Genomic DNA, 15621 nt, shown 5'->3' with positions numbered 1-15621 from the left:
TTTATTGAACTCTGAAAAGCTATCAATATTATATACTCTTATTTTTTATTTTTGTTTCCGATAAAAGGTTCAGGATCTTCATGTTAAACTTTCCTCTGAATCCAAAAGGGCGGACACACTAGCATTTGAAATGAAGCGGCTTGAAGAAAAACACGAAGCTTTACTTAAGGAAAAAGAGGTAAGCATAAATATAATTGATATATAACATGTATGTCTTATTTTAGTTTTTAATACTATCCTTGCTGTTTTAAGAATGGAAGTGATATAATCAGTTCTGTCTTTCTCCAAGTTGAAATTGGTGATATAAAAGAAAGTCTTGAAGACATTCTTTATGCGGTTTTGTAAGTTTCCTTCATATGGGAAGATGATGTCACAGAGCCTAGGTCATGTCTCAGTGCATGTTTTCCAGCTCTAGACTGTCAGCTCCTTGAGAGCAAGGACCATAGATGCAATTTTTTAACAGCTTTATTAGGATATAATTTATATACCATAAATTTCACCCCTTTAAAAGGTATAGTTCAATGGTGTTTAGTGTATTCACAGGGTGTGAAACCATTATCACAATCAAATTTTAGAACACTGTCATCACTCCAAAAAGAGACCATGTGCCCATTAGCAGTTACTCTGCATTCTGGCCCCCCTTCCCTCAGCCTTAGCAACCATTAATCTACTTGCTGTCTTTATAGACTATATGAATATAATATATGAATATAATATATATATATGAATATTATATATATGAATATATAATCATACACTTTGTGGTTTTTGTGACTGGATTCCTTCATTTAACATAATGCTTTCAAGGTTCAACCATGTTGTAGCATGTGTCAGTACTTCATTTTTATTGCTGAATAATAATCCATTGTATGGATATACCACATTTTATTTATCTGTTTATCAGTTTATGGACATTGGGTTGTTTCCACTTTTTTCCTATTAAATGAATAATGTGGTTATGAACATTTATGTACAAGTTTTTATGTGGACGTGTGTTTTCTTTTTTTTTTTTTTTTTTTTCAATATTTATTTTTTGGCTGCGTTGGGTCTTAGTTGCAGCACATGGGATCTTTCCTTGCAGCATGCGGGATCTTCATTGTAGTGCGCAGGCTTCTCTCTAGTTGCAGTGTGTGGGCTTCTCTCTAGTTGTGGTGTGCAGGCTCCGGAGCACACAGGCTCTCTAGTTGTGGCACGCGGGCTTAGTTGTTGTGCGGCATGTGGGGTCTTAGTTCCCTGACCAGGGATTGAACTGGCGTCTCCTGCATTGCAAGACAGATTTTCAACCACTGGACCACCAGGGAAGTCCCTTCATTTCTTGAGTATATACCTAGGAATGGTATTGCTGGATCATATGAGCTGGGTCAAAATAGCCAATGATATGAAGTCCTAGCATGCTATCCCTAGGAAATAATGTTTTTCCACAAATTCATACTTCCAGTATGCTACTTAGAGTAATAGAAGGAAATAACAAGTCTCCAGCATCTTTTACACACCAGACTATAGACTAGATATTAGACAAACTATCTCATTCGCTACTCAGACACCTTTGCAGGGGCTTATGAATCAGTATTCTCATTTTGATGATAAAGATCTAAAGCCAAAGAGTCAATAACTTGCCTTGGATAGTATAGCTGGAAATAGTGAAACTGAATTCAGGGCATGATCTATTTGCCTCCAAAGTCCATGTACTTTTTATAACTCTACAGTTGCATATTTGTGCTTTCTTGCATAATTACATTCATTTGGTTCAAAGATAATCTAATGGGGAAAAATCACAAGCTTTGTGTTGTATAAAGTCTATTATTTATGTGATTTATACAGGAGAAATTACCCCTGAGCACTAAAACTAAAACATTATCATTTTTAATTAAGTAAGGAACAATTAACTAACAATTAATTAACAATTAATTAAATTAAATTAAGATAAATTATTTTAAGCATAAGCTAAATTGCCTGTGGGCAGAATTAAATATTTTGCTTATGTAAACAATTCTTTTTTAGAGACTAATAGAACAACTTGATACTCTGAAAGAAACAAATGAAGAGCTTCGATGTTCACAAGTACAACAGGATCACCTAAACCAAACAGGTGAATTTTGCTGCATTTAGAAAAGGTTTTTTTAATGGTAGATATACTGAAATGTTAATCTATTTTTTTGTTACTGATGCTGTTTAGATTCATCTGCTACAAAAAGCTATGAGAATCTTGCTGCTGAGATTATGCCAGTGGAATATAGGTAAACTTGTTTTTATTAATTGATAACCCATACTTAATATTAGAAACATGATTTCTTCTTCCTTTTGTAAATTTCTAAGCCTTTAACATTTTCCATTTTACGAGTCATAGGGCTTGAAAATTACTTTGTCTCATGCTTATGCTTTCTAAATCAGATTGTTATTGCTACTATGGAAGCTTAAAAATTTACCAGAAATAAAATTTCACTTACTAGCTGAATAACATATTCTAGTTTTTATAATACAGCCTTTATTGTGTTGAACTTATTTTTTTTTATCCTTAATCTCTTTGGTAATACTTTAAAATGACAGCTGTTGAGTGGACAGAAATTTCCTCTTTTAAACACTATGGAAAACCTTTTTAATACTTGGCATTCAGATCCACTCTGGTGAAAAAAATAGGAGAGGAGCTGTCAATTGCAGGAGGATTAAGCTGGAGTTAAATAAAATACAAATTTTAGAGGTTCCTCTTGACTTAACTTTTATTTTGGTATTTTACCGCTATGTTTACTTCTAGGTATTTGACTAATCTGGTGTAAAATTTTCTTTTCCTTTGCTGTGGCAACAGTTTTATTTGTTAATTACTTCTAATTCTACTCCTAATTTAAACAGCTTTATTGAGATATAATTCACCCATTTGCAAATATACAGTTCAGTGGTTTTTAGTGTAATCACAGAGTTGTATAACCATCATCACTATCTAGTTTTAGAACATTTTCATCCTCCACAAAAGATACCCTGTACCTATTAGCAGTCATTCCCCATTCCTGCCTCCCCTCCATCGCCAACTCCAGGCAACCAGTAATCTACTCTGTCTCTATGGATTTGCTTGTTGTGGACATTTCATATACATGGAGTCATACAATATGTGTCCTTTTGTGAGTGACTTCTTTCACTTTGCATAATGTTTATAAAGTTGTTGATTTTCAATTTGTTCAGTTTTTTGCTGTTAAGATAGAGCTCCTTACATGCTGGGCTAGAAACTAACTTGCACTTTTTAGTTAGTAATATCCAGTGATATTAATCATTTAAAAATAGCCATTTTTTAAAGTGATGGTGCTGGCATTCAGAAGAACAAATATTGTGATTAATTGAAATTAGTTGCTTTTGGGGAATGGAATTTAGGAGGGCAGCAGGTAGGAAGCATTACTTTTTTATTTAATACCATTCCTATCATTTGCATTTTTAAAAACATGTATGTAAACCTTTAATAAAAATTTTTTCTAAAAACAAAAAGTCCAGAGACACTCATATGACTGTCATTATCATCAAAGTGTACTTAAAAATTTTAAGGAAACTGTAGTTTCTTAAATCTACTGCTTTTTATTTATATGTTTTCTAAGGATGTGCTATATATTACCTTTAGTGTGAATAGTTTCTAAATTATCAAAGTAAAATAATTCATCATCTCTTAGGGATTTACATAATAAACATTTATTGACATATAATCTTACACCTGTACCTTTAAAAACTTACCATTTGTTTTTTTGATACATAGTCCTACAATGCACAGTCTTAAGAACTTTCAGAAGCTTTGGTAACGTTTCAAAATGACAACTATCGAGTGGACAGGAATTTTCTTTTTTAAAAAGCAAAGAATTTTAAAAGCTCTTAAAAAAATTTTTTTAATTGCTTTTTAACATCAGGGAGGTGTTTATTCGACTGCAACATGAAAATAAGATGCTTCGATTACAGCAGGAAGGTACTGAGAACGAACGTATTGAAGAACTTCAGGAACAGCTGGAACAGAAGCACCGCAAGATGAATGAATTGGAAACTGAGCAGAGGTGACTGACACACTCCTTCATAATTGATAGTCATAGCGATTTAATTACCTAACCACAGAATCTTGATTTGCAAAAGTGGAAGATGTCATTGTAGTTCAAATAATTAGGATTTGCGCAAGTTTCGATTTTTGTTTTTTCATCTCTCACTACCCATTATCTTTAGCAGACTTTGTTAAAGCAAGTTGCTTTTTCTTGAGTTTCATTTAGATGTCTTCACAAATGATAAAAAAATTAACAGATGAATAAATGACAATCTGGTTTTCAGCTGGAGTCTTGTGCATAGATGGTACATAGATTGTGGAGTCAAATTTGAATCCCACCTCTACTTAAACTGGGCAAGTTACTTAAATTCACACTTAGTGTCCTCAGCTATAAATTGGAGATGACACCTATTTGCAGGTTCTTATGAAGATTACACATAATGTGTTTAAAGCAAGTGGTGTACTTATCTGATATCAATGAGGTGCTCAAAAATTATAATGTTTTAAAAAAATAACGTTTATGTGGTGCTTACTAGTGCCAGGCACTTTTCTGAGCACTTTTTTATATTAACTCGGTAAATTCTCATAATAACTCTATGAAGTAGTAACTATAATTATCTCTTTTTTTATGGACAAGGAAGCTGAGGTGCAAGGTGTAACTTGCCCAAAGTTACACAGCTAGTAAGTTCTGGATCCTGCATTTGAACCCTCTGTCAATCTGACTTCAGAGTCTGTGCTCTTTAACCACTTTGCTAACCTGCCTCTTATAATAGCATAATGACAATGAAGGTATTTGGATTTATCTGACCAACCTTTATTGGATCTTAGAGACCACCAGGAATTTTAAAGACACTGGAACCTTGTCTCTCAACTTGTATGTATACTATTACATCAACTGCAGTTAAAAGAAAAATAACGTTTTAGCTTTCTGAAGAGACCATTAAATATTGCTGTTTTATATGGTTCAATATCAGCACTGGAGATCCTAAGTTTCAGCTGTTAATATAGGAAGATAGACATGTGAATAGATAATTATTATGTGATAACTGTAATATTGGAAAAATGGAGTGTCATGATGGGCAGGTGTGTTGTGTCATATATATATATATATATATATATATATATATATATATATATATATATATATATGAAGAGAGAAAGTCAGACAGATAGTAACTCTCTCTGTCTTGCTGGTAACTTCAAGGGCAGTAATGAAGCAGGGTTTTTTTCTGTTTGTTTTTTTGACTGGAGTATAATTGCTTTACAGTGTTGTGTTAGTTTCTGCTGTTCAACAGAGTGAATCAGCTATATGTATACATACATCCCCTCCCTCTTAGACCTCCCTTCCACCCCACCCCCATCCCATGCATCTTTAATGAGATTTTGCCAAGTTAAAAAGCTGCAGTAGTTGCTAGTGCCAATCTCTTTACTTGAAATAAAAGTCATGAAGAAATGGTTGGAAAATGGTGGCCTTCCTCTTCTCCTAACACTCTGTGAAATCTGAAACAAGAAATGGAAACCTAGTTTCCATTCATTAAAAATACAACTGAAGGAAAACTGAGCTAGTTTTCTGATTTTTATACCAGTGAGTACAGTGCAGAAATGTTATGTTTTGCCACTGACTCATTAAGAAACTTAAAATTTTAAATGTGGGCATATATATGCTTTTAGGATAAAAATGTCCTTTTTTAAAGAATATTTCCTTGAAAGTAGGCTACTGTACCATATATTATACCTAGTCACAGATAATTGTTCAGCTTTGGTTATTACTATTAAATGTATACTTTATGAGTTAAATTGCATAAATGCACTTTTATAGATCCTTAACTACTTTGACTTTCAGTACAAATAAACACATGTGATTCATCTTATAATAGGCTGAACAAAGAACAAATTCGAGAATTGCAGCAGCAGATTGAGGACCTCCAGAAGTCTTTGCAAGAACAAGGCTCCAAGTCTGAAGGAGAAAGTGTAAGTAACTTAAAAGTTATGATAATTCTGTTATGTATGAACCCTCTGTAATAGGTCCTGATGTCCAAATTAATCTTGTATTTGAAAGTGCTACCCTTATCATTGGGGGTGCCCTTAAATCCTGTATATATGTGCATAACAGATGCAGGGATTTTGCCAACTTGGCGCCTATAAATTGATCACATGGATTGGAAGGTGATTTCTGTCTGTCCTATTTCAACAGCTACCTTTAAGTTCATGGTAATTCCTGATTGGGAGCATGCTACAATTGAGGCCTTCACAGTTTTGCTGGGATCCCAACAGGACTGGCCTGAGAAAACCCTAGTGAGAGTAATCTGCAGTCAGAATAGAGGAAAAGGGAGAATGAGAAAGTGATATCTACCAAAAGAACATTCAAGAAGTAGGTCACATCAGCCTCCAAAGGACAGAAATCTTAAAGCAGTCTTGAAGTACATCACCCCTTATTTCTTCCCTCCTTTCATACAGACTCATGGCCTTGCCATTTCTCATGGTTTTTGATGGCAAATAATTGTGAGGGCAGAGGTAAGAGGACTTAAAAAAGATCAAACAGCCTAAATCTGAATAGAACTAGTGATGTTTATATAGTTCAATCTCTATATGAAGAGAGGAGAAGAAGTAATAATTGAGGGAGGAATGTATTTAACTAAAACCACAACAAAAAATAGGGCTGATGTCATACTTGACACATTGGACCTGTCTTCAAGACCACACAAGTATTACAGCAAATATTTTCCTCTGTTTCCATTGGAAAGTGTGACAGAAACTGAATATCTGCCCTTGATTCTTTTGCACTTGCCATCCTATTTACATGCTTTTCAGTATAGACTAAATCTTCCTTAATCTAGTGCCCCTTGTACTTCTTTTATAGCCTAGCATTTAAGCTAAAATTAGGACTCAGGGCCATATTCTTGTTAATATCCCTTGTAAGAAGGTGTGTTTCTGTTGTGTTAGCACCTGTGTAGCTCATTCTTAGTCTGGACTTGCAACTAGCAAACTCACAGAATGAGAGCAAAGCACAGGTGGGCTGGCCTACAGGCCATTCTTTCCTCTTCTTTTCTGCAACAGCTTGCATCTCAAACAGTCCCCCAAGAGAATTATTTGATGAAAGTTTGGCATTTAGGAAATATAAATAGACTTTGTAAAATGGTATGGATAAGCAGAGATTTTTTTGAACTAATATGAGAGAGAAAATGAACAACATTGAAATGGGAGTTGGATCCTTAAACTCACATTGAAGAACTGCTTTCTTTCTTCACAAAGACTTCAAAATACTAAATGGGCTTTGTGCCAATAGCTCCTCAGTGGGCTATGCTATTGGGAGTCTAGGAAGCAAAATGAAGGACAAAATGTTCATTTCAACAAAAAGCCCTTTTTATTGACTATAACATACATACCAAAAAGTATGTTGTGTATGTGCATTGTGTATGTGTGTGTGTGTGCATATTTCCTAGCTCTGCTCATGGAAAAGCCTTAGAAACAATGATCCCAATAAGCATGCCTGAAACTGAGTGGGACCCTGTAGGGCCCTCCTGGGTACAAAAGTCTTTCTCTGTCTCCCATTTCATGTTTTAAGGAAAAAAGGCTTTGGCCTCCTAGACCTTACCTGAGTTCTAAAGGGCAGATTCAAACAGTTACTAATTAGGGAAGGGAGGGAATGCAGAAACAGAGGAGGAACAGTCAGGAAACAACAGTGCAGATGAAGCATGGTCCTGGTTCCTCCTCAAAGGATATACATAACAATATATCTCTGAGTTCTTCTACAGGAACTAAGATCCCCACCCAGGTGGAGGATGGTAACTTCAGGCTGAGCACACGATTTCTAGAGCACTGCCCTGTTACCTCACCACCAACCAATCAGAGAAAGGTCATGCACCCTGCAGCCCTCCCTCAAAATTTTGCCTATAAAAACTCTTCCCTGAAAACCGTCAGAGAGTTCAGGCTTTTTGAGCATAAGCTGCCCATTCTCCTTGCTTGGCCCTTCCATAAAACTTTTTCTGTCTCCACCCCCCCAAAAAAAAGATAGGGCTAGATGTGTGTTAGATATTGATTGGATAGAATGTTAGGTAACTGTACTTGTATTGATGAGGGAGAGTAAATAAAGAGATGAAAAGGAAGATTGAAAGGGTTGAGTTTCCTTTCTGTCTTTTATATGCTTTATATGATTTTCTCTTTTTTTCCCTGGGGGCTTGGAAAATAGAAATCATCTCATGCATGGCAGCATCTCATATGTGCATATATACGGTATTGTAACCTCTCTAATACAAATTTTTTTAAGCCACATTAAAAAATATTTTTAAATGGGATCATTTGGGGATAGTACATTTTGGATTGCAGTGTTTTAAGGATTTTAAATTTATCTTTATAAAAAAATTCATTGGTGTCCAAATTACATTTTAGATTATATATTTTAAACTCTTCAAACTATTTGGTAGATGATACAGAACTAGTATTGCGATCTAAATTCCTGTTCTTTTAAACAGGAAATTTTGTGTTTTAAATTTTATTTTTTAACAAAATCCAATTGCTTCATTTTGATGTTAATATTGAAAGTGCTTGCATTTATAATGATAAAGTTTTATTATAGAGATAATTATTTTTGTTCATTAATTCTATTCTTTAGTGAAGGTCTAAAATCTTAAAATTTGTGTTTTAGATGGATGATTCTTTAGGAGTTTAAACGTTTGATACTCCTCAATATATCACATTCAGCTTGCATTTGCTATTTTCCTTTGAGTTCAGATTTTATTTTCATTGTATTCAAAAATATGAAGTATTTTTCTTTCTGCTATTATACTTACTCTTCCTAATTTAATTTCCTATTCTCTTTCCCTTTCTTATTTGAAGTAAGAATATACCTAAAATTTTCTGTTTTTAAAAGTATGTTATTAGAAATACAAATTTTTAAAACATTTATAATTTTATATAGTATCCCTTCAAAAGGAGGTAAAGAAATTTCAATGTCTGGAAAACTTACCTTTGTCACAATAGTTATCTTACAGCAACTTTTTCTAATTTTTATAGTCCAGCAAACTAAAGCAGAAGTTGGAAGCTCATATGTAAGTAAAACTGATATTCATTTCAAATATGAGAGGGGAAGGGTTTTAAAAGCTTCTGAAGTTATTAATATCCTTTTCTGATTTTGTTTATTAAAAGTAAAAACGCTGATGCCAATTCAGTGTTCACCACTGCTACCAAAAGTGAAAAGAAGAACATGGTAAAAGGGTCCGCCTACCTGCTGATGATCCCAAACTCCTACATTTTTTAATCGCTAGTGTCATTTGAAGAGTTTATAAAGCAGACAACTGTCACAACTAGATTATGTGAAAGTGTGGGATGTTTAACCTATAAAATATTTACTTTAACTTTCTTAGGAAGCAAGGGTGGCCAGGGGAAAACTGTAAAATTTTTGGCACCCACCATGTGTCGGACAGTTTACATCCTCATAACCAACCCCTAGAATATTTGGCAGGTATTATTCCCATTTCACAGATGAAGAAACTAAGGATCAGAAAGTGACTTGCCCACAGTCCACAAATGTTATGTGGCAGAAACCAGTTTTCATGCTTATGTCTGTTTGGCTCCAAAGCTCCATGCTCTTTCCACTACTTAGGGAAAAACTAACGGAGGTCCATGAAGAATTACAGAAGAAACAAGAGCTCATTGAAGACCTCCAGCCAGACGTAAACCAGAATGGTAGGTATTTGTAAAAACTTGGATCAGACTTTATGTAAAAACTTGACTTTTTTAGTTGAAGGATGCAAGGACGGTGTATAAGGTCTTCAGGCAATGCAGATATGTACATTGCAAATAAGAATCATAATAATTTTTAGTGATTTAAGTAATTAATAAATTATCATAACCTAAAGCAAAAAAAAAGGTAAATCTAATAAAATGACCTGATTGATATATAGGAGTATCAAACATTGTAAAATATAATAAAATTAATACTATGGAAGTGTAAATAAAATAATTTATAATCAGAGTAAAATGAACCTCAAACATGTAGAAAGAATGCTTTATTTTGTGATGGTTGTGCTTACATTGTAAGGTGTATTTGCTCAATGAAATACTTGATAGAAAGGAGAAAAATAACTTAGTAAAGCAGATTAGAGATATTTTTTAAGAAAAAATAATACAAAATGATCGGGGATGTATTGGGTGTAGTTCAGAAGTTTTAGATAAGAATTGACTACAGGGCTTCCCTAGTGGTGCAGTGGTTGAGAATCCGCCTGCTGATGCAGGGGACACGGGTTCGTGCCCCGGTCCAGGAGGATCCCACATGCCGTGGAGCGGCTGGGCCCGTGAGCCATGGCCACTGAGCCTGTGCATCCGGATCCTGTGCTCTGCAACGGGAGAGGCCACAACAGTGAGAGGCCCGCGTACCACAAAAAAAAAAAAAGAAAGAAAGAAAAAGCATTGACTACAAAGAAGAAATAAAATGTTTCTCTTCTAAGTTCTCATTATCAGTCTTTAGAAAATATAATTTTTTTATGTGAGGAGGGAGTATTTTAAATTGCTCATGTTTCATTTTCTTTTCAATAACAGTACAAAAGATCAATGAACTTGAAGCTGCTCTTCAGAAGAAAGATGAAGATATGAAAGCAATGGAGGAAAGATACAAAATGTACTTAGAGAAAGCAAGAAATGTGAGTGGCTTATCTTTCAGAGTTTTAGTCTTTGTGACTTGGGTTCTAATTGGGCTTATCCCACCTCTTGTTGGATCTGTGTCACATCGCTTTGCTCCCCACTACCCTGCCTTGCCAGTCAGGCTCCTGGTGCGTCTCCACCTCAGTCTTCATGTTCTTTCCCTCTCACTCATCAGCATCAGAAAATCCTACACATGGCTTCATAGGGACAGTTAAATGCTGATTGTAGTGACCTCATATAGAGAAAATGACTACTGTAAGGTATGTAATCTTTAGCTCTTACAGTGAACATTTGCCTTTGTGAAAATTGAGCTTTGCAAACTTGTTTAAATTGTTTTAGCATTAAGTCTGTATTAGACAGTTAAAGATCAGTCTAAATGTTCACCAGACTAATTATCCTTTTCCTTATTTCATGCTTTTTCTTAAATATCTGTAAGTACTGTTCTCATAAAATCTTTTATTTCCATGAATATATTTTCCTAATTAACTGTAAGTATTCTCAGAGAATGTGAATATGCCCTTTTCTAGAGAATTTTATGACAGAGCCTTAAAATACTGCTAACATGTCTTCCCTTTTTATGTTTAAGTTTTTTATTTATTAAGGTGTAAATAGTACCTGCAGCAACAGGTACACCCCAAGATCTCAAGGCTTAGCAATATAGAAGTTCCCTTCTTGATCACACGAAGTTCAGTCATCAGTGTGGGAGGGGCTGTACTCTATGCAGTCATTCAGAGCCCCCGAGTTACAAAGGGTCAGCCTTCTTCACTAAGGGGTTCTCAGATTCACTCGAGGTTGTCCAGCTACAGAGGAGGGAAGACAAGCCGAGATCGTAAGGGACATACATAATCGATCAGGTGTAAATCTCTTCCCTTGCATTTCACTGGGCAGAACTCAGGCACGTGGCTGCACCCAACTTCAGGAGGCTGACTTGCTAAACATGTGGGCAGTCTGCCACAGTTCAGTGTCTCTGTTACAAATGTGTAAATGCTTTCAGTAGAAAATTTATTGAAAGGTTCTCAGAGACAACTGCTGTTAACAGTGCATTTTTTTCAGTGCCTATTATCTCTGTGAGTGTTTACCGTAACACACCCACACACCCAATTTGTATGATCGTATCACGTATGATTTTGATTGTGCAATTTGTATTTTTAAACTTAATGTCCTCATGTTATATAAATGTAGCTTCATATTTATTGAGCACCTGTTATGGTAAGCACTGTGAATACAGCAGCAAACAATACACTTGTGTATGGAGCAGACTGCAAAATTAAAGAGTTAGCTACATAATATTCTTTCAGTTGAGTAGACATATCATTGTTTACTTAGTCAACATCCTATTGTTGGAAATAGTTTGTTTCCATGTCTTTTTCTTTTTTGCCCCTAAAAATGAGGCTACGGGAAACATATTAATACAGAAAATTTCCCCTTATTTTGGTTTATTATGTTAATCTTGTTCCTAGGTTAATGCATCAAACAAAAGTTATTGGGTCAAAGGATAAGAACATTTTAAAGATGCTTGACATGTATTTCTACATGATATTCTAAAAGTATTATAACTAGACAAAGCAGTGACAATGAATACTGTATTCTTGCCATCATCAAATATGGCAAAAAATAGTTGCTTTTTTGGTAAACATGATTTCATTTTTTACCCTTACACTATTTCAGGGGAGAGGTTAAAAGAGTAACATATGTACATGATAGAAGGTATGGTTGTGACTTTTCTATATTTTCTGAGCATTCTATCACTTAGAGGCAACCAATTTTTATGTGTTCTTTGTAATTAAATTATGATTTAAAAACTAATGTGTCTGCTTTTACAATGTGTACTTCATAAGGGGAGGTACTTCATAAGAGTCAGCTGCCCTGACTCTGGTAAACTGCTGCAGCCCCATCTGCCACAGTGCCTGCCACGTTTAGCAGTGAATCGTTCTGAATGAACCACAGTAGTGTTTAGGGACATTACTTTCTAGTCTTTTTTCTTTACCTCTATAAACATAGATGAAATTTTCTTGTCATTAAATTTTAAATCTTTTTAAATAGATTTGTAATTCGGTGATACAGATGACCTTATTATTGGAAACTTGTTTTGCTTGTAACTTATACCTAATATTTCTGAGTTGATTTGCTACCATACTGCTGCCTACATAGTTTAGTTCAGTCTCTGAACATTCTGATCAAACTTTGTTTTTGCTCACATTTGGTAATTTACATGGATATGATTGAATACTCTAGAATTTGCAGACAAAATCATCAATGTCTATTATATTTATCTTATATGTTGAATTACATCTAACTAGATAATGGTAGTAAAAGATTGTTGCTAAGAATTTTTTTGTGTTAGTTACTCCTACTTTGTACAGTTTGCAAGTTCCCATATAACTATTTAATTCATTTTAATTAATTTAAAAGAATGTTTTAATTTATCTGATTCAAGTTAAAGGTAGAAAGGGGTTATTTCAAGACCTCAGTGCTCAAAGCTTGATAAGGCTAAGTAACTATTTCTGAGTGCTGAGCCTGGAGAAGGAAATTTGATTTGGAGATGGGTATCCTCCCATTTTTGTACTGAATTTTTATATCATTTCTAGCCTGTAGAATGTTATTTTTGTTACTCAAATTAGAATGTAAAACAAGTTATAGTTAGCTCCTGGATCACTTTCTGGATAATGTTCCACTTTACACAGATTTTACACACTGTGTTCTTATTTCAGTATTTGACAAGATAAAGTGAACATAAGAGATTTGGTTTTTTTCCTTTAAACAGGTAATAAAAACTTTAGACCCCAAATTAAATCCAGCATCAGCTGAAATAATGCTACTTAGAAAGCAGTTGGCAGAGAAAGAGAGAAGAATTGAGATTCTGGAGGTAAAACTTCCATATTCATACATCTCCTCTTAATTATTCTGTCAATATATAATTAACTGCTGTCAGTATTTGCCATTAATGATCAAATTTCACAAGAATTTAAAAGTTAGTAGTGTCATGTTTTAGCACTCAGTATGCTTATTACAAAGCATCTCACAAGCCCACAAGATGGGCCTCTACAAGTTTATGTATCTTGCTGCATTGTATGTCTCTCCCTCTGTAACAGCCAATCATATAGATAGCCCTTCTTTCTAGTAGAGTCCTGCCGTCATGCTCCTTTTAATATTATGTGGATGAGAGTTCATTTAAAAAACAAAACAAAAACAAAGCTCACCTTTTTAAAAAGGTACTATACTCAGTTAACCAGATTCTTCTTTACTTCTCTTCTCCCAATAAATCAACTAGGAAGGTTATGTTTCAGGGAAATACACTATATTTATTTACCATTTTCTTCATATTATTTCTGAGCCAGTAGATAGAGACTGTGGTGGAAATAATTTATTTAAAGCTTTAAAGACTTTAATATACAGAGTACACACCAGCCTTATGGTGCACTTGCTGTAAGTGCTTGTCCAGGCCACGTCAAGTGTTGTACAAAAGCACTGGAAAGAAGTGTCTCGCTGAATAAATACTATTCATTCTTCAGGATCCAGCTCCAATATCTCCCATTTATAAAGCTCTCCTTGTATATCTTAGGCAAAGTTAGTTGTCTCTTTATAGTGACTCCATGTACTTTGAACTCATGAATTCATCCCACAATAGCATTTTTCTTTATGGCATGTGTCAGAGTGTCTTGAGGGCAGAGGCTGTATCATATCTCTGTACCCCCAACATTAAATATCACATAAATCAGAAGCCAAGGTTACAGCTTTACTGTTAACTTGTCTTAAAGTTATCACTCCTCCTCTCTGGTCCTCAGTCTCCTCATCTGTAAAATGATGGGACTTGAACTGAATAATCTATGAACTCTAAGTTGCTTTGAATATTCACTTCCCAGTGAAAGCCAATGAGAATGTGCACCAGTGTTGATACTTGAAATGTAGGTCCCTTACAAGTGTGATGACAAAATGGTGCCTCTTAAGTCACAGCATATGGGCCTTTAATTTATGTGTATTTATCTGTAAACACACTGCAAAAAGTAAAAAGGAGAAAACTGATGTTTATAGCAGAGGTTATTCTGTCTGCATCCTTCTCGGGCAGTCTCTGTCTGGAGTGGATGTGAGCGAGAAAATGGGCATCTTACCTCCTTTGTTTCCTGTATGCTTTTCGTACCATGAGCATCTTGCTGTAGGAACATTCAAATGTTTTAGATGCCAGCTATATCTGGTGCTCCACAACATGTACAAAATCAGCTGTATTAGAGTAATTAAGAAATGAATGTCAGTCTCTAGGGTGGCACGCAGATAGGGCCCTGGGCAGTGTAGCATACAGTCACCAAGGACAGAGAGAACAATTCGTGCTAAGCTTTACAGGAAATTTTAAAGGATTTTCTGGGGTATTTTTCCCTACATCCTTTTTCTCCTTAGTTTCGACTCTCCGCAGGTGCAGCTTTGTCACCTAAGCCAGTTGACAGTAGCATAAGAATCACTCGTTTCTTGTTTGTTATTGTTTAATATCTGTTCTACCTGTACAATTTTTAAAATAAAGATTTATTAGTCACAATCTTATTCTTTCCTAAAGGTGCTGGGCAAGCATTTCCCATGATTCAGCTTTACAATTTGTATACTTTCTGTGCCTCACGATGCATTCTTCACATTCTCTTGATCATGGGCATAGTGAAAAAAATATTCCATTTTCAGTAATTTGGGTTTATTTCTTGGATTTTAATAGTCCTCATATCTTTTGGGGTTTATTTCTTGGATTTTAATAGTCCTCATATCTTTTTCCAGAGTGAATGTAAAGTAGCAAAATTCCGTGATTATGAAGAAAAACTCATTGTTTCTGCCTGGTATAATAAGGTGAGTTGAAATTTAGCCAGTGAATCAATGTTTAGAACAGTGTTTATCAAACATTTTGACCATGAACCACAGAAGGAAATATACTTTATACCACAAATTAGTATGTGTTCATGTTTATGTATAACTGAACAAAGTTACCTTGACTGTGTGTGTTG

At 34.8% G+C, this 15621-nt stretch overlaps 2 protein-coding genes across 3 annotated transcripts in view; one reads left to right on the top strand and one right to left on the bottom strand.

Moving 5' to 3' along the window:
* CYP2J2 (cytochrome P450 family 2 subfamily J member 2) overlaps window positions 1–15621 on the bottom strand; it is a 99462-nt gene that overhangs the window by 952 nt on the left and 82889 nt on the right. The gene's annotated exons all lie outside the window — the stretch shown is intronic.
* The window catches only part of HOOK1 (hook microtubule tethering protein 1), a 59642-nt gene that overhangs the window by 38653 nt on the left and 5368 nt on the right, over window positions 1–15621 (top strand). The window contains exons 12-21 of one of the 2 annotated variants that reach the window (XM_059079893.2): window positions 68–178; window positions 2002–2089; window positions 2177–2237; window positions 3882–4022; window positions 5881–5974; window positions 9017–9051; window positions 9606–9688; window positions 10541–10641; window positions 13407–13508; window positions 15398–15466. In XM_059079893.2, coding sequence (XP_058935876.1) covers window positions 68–178; window positions 2002–2089; window positions 2177–2237; window positions 3882–4022; window positions 5881–5974; window positions 9017–9051; window positions 9606–9688; window positions 10541–10641; window positions 13407–13508; window positions 15398–15466 — 885 coding nt within the window. The remainder of the gene's footprint in view (window positions 1–67; window positions 179–2001; window positions 2090–2176; window positions 2238–3881; window positions 4023–5880; window positions 5975–9016; window positions 9052–9605; window positions 9689–10540; window positions 10642–13406; window positions 13509–15397; window positions 15467–15621) is intronic. The other variant, XM_059080585.2, reaches the window with a different exon arrangement.

Source organism: Kogia breviceps, chromosome 1, assembly GCF_026419965.1.
Source record: "Kogia breviceps isolate mKogBre1 chromosome 1, mKogBre1 haplotype 1, whole genome shotgun sequence".
Classification (NCBI taxonomy): Eukaryota; Metazoa; Chordata; class Mammalia; order Artiodactyla; family Physeteridae; genus Kogia; species Kogia breviceps.
Note: the sequence above shows the minus strand (reverse complement) of the source record. Positions and strands in the feature narration are given on the sequence as shown.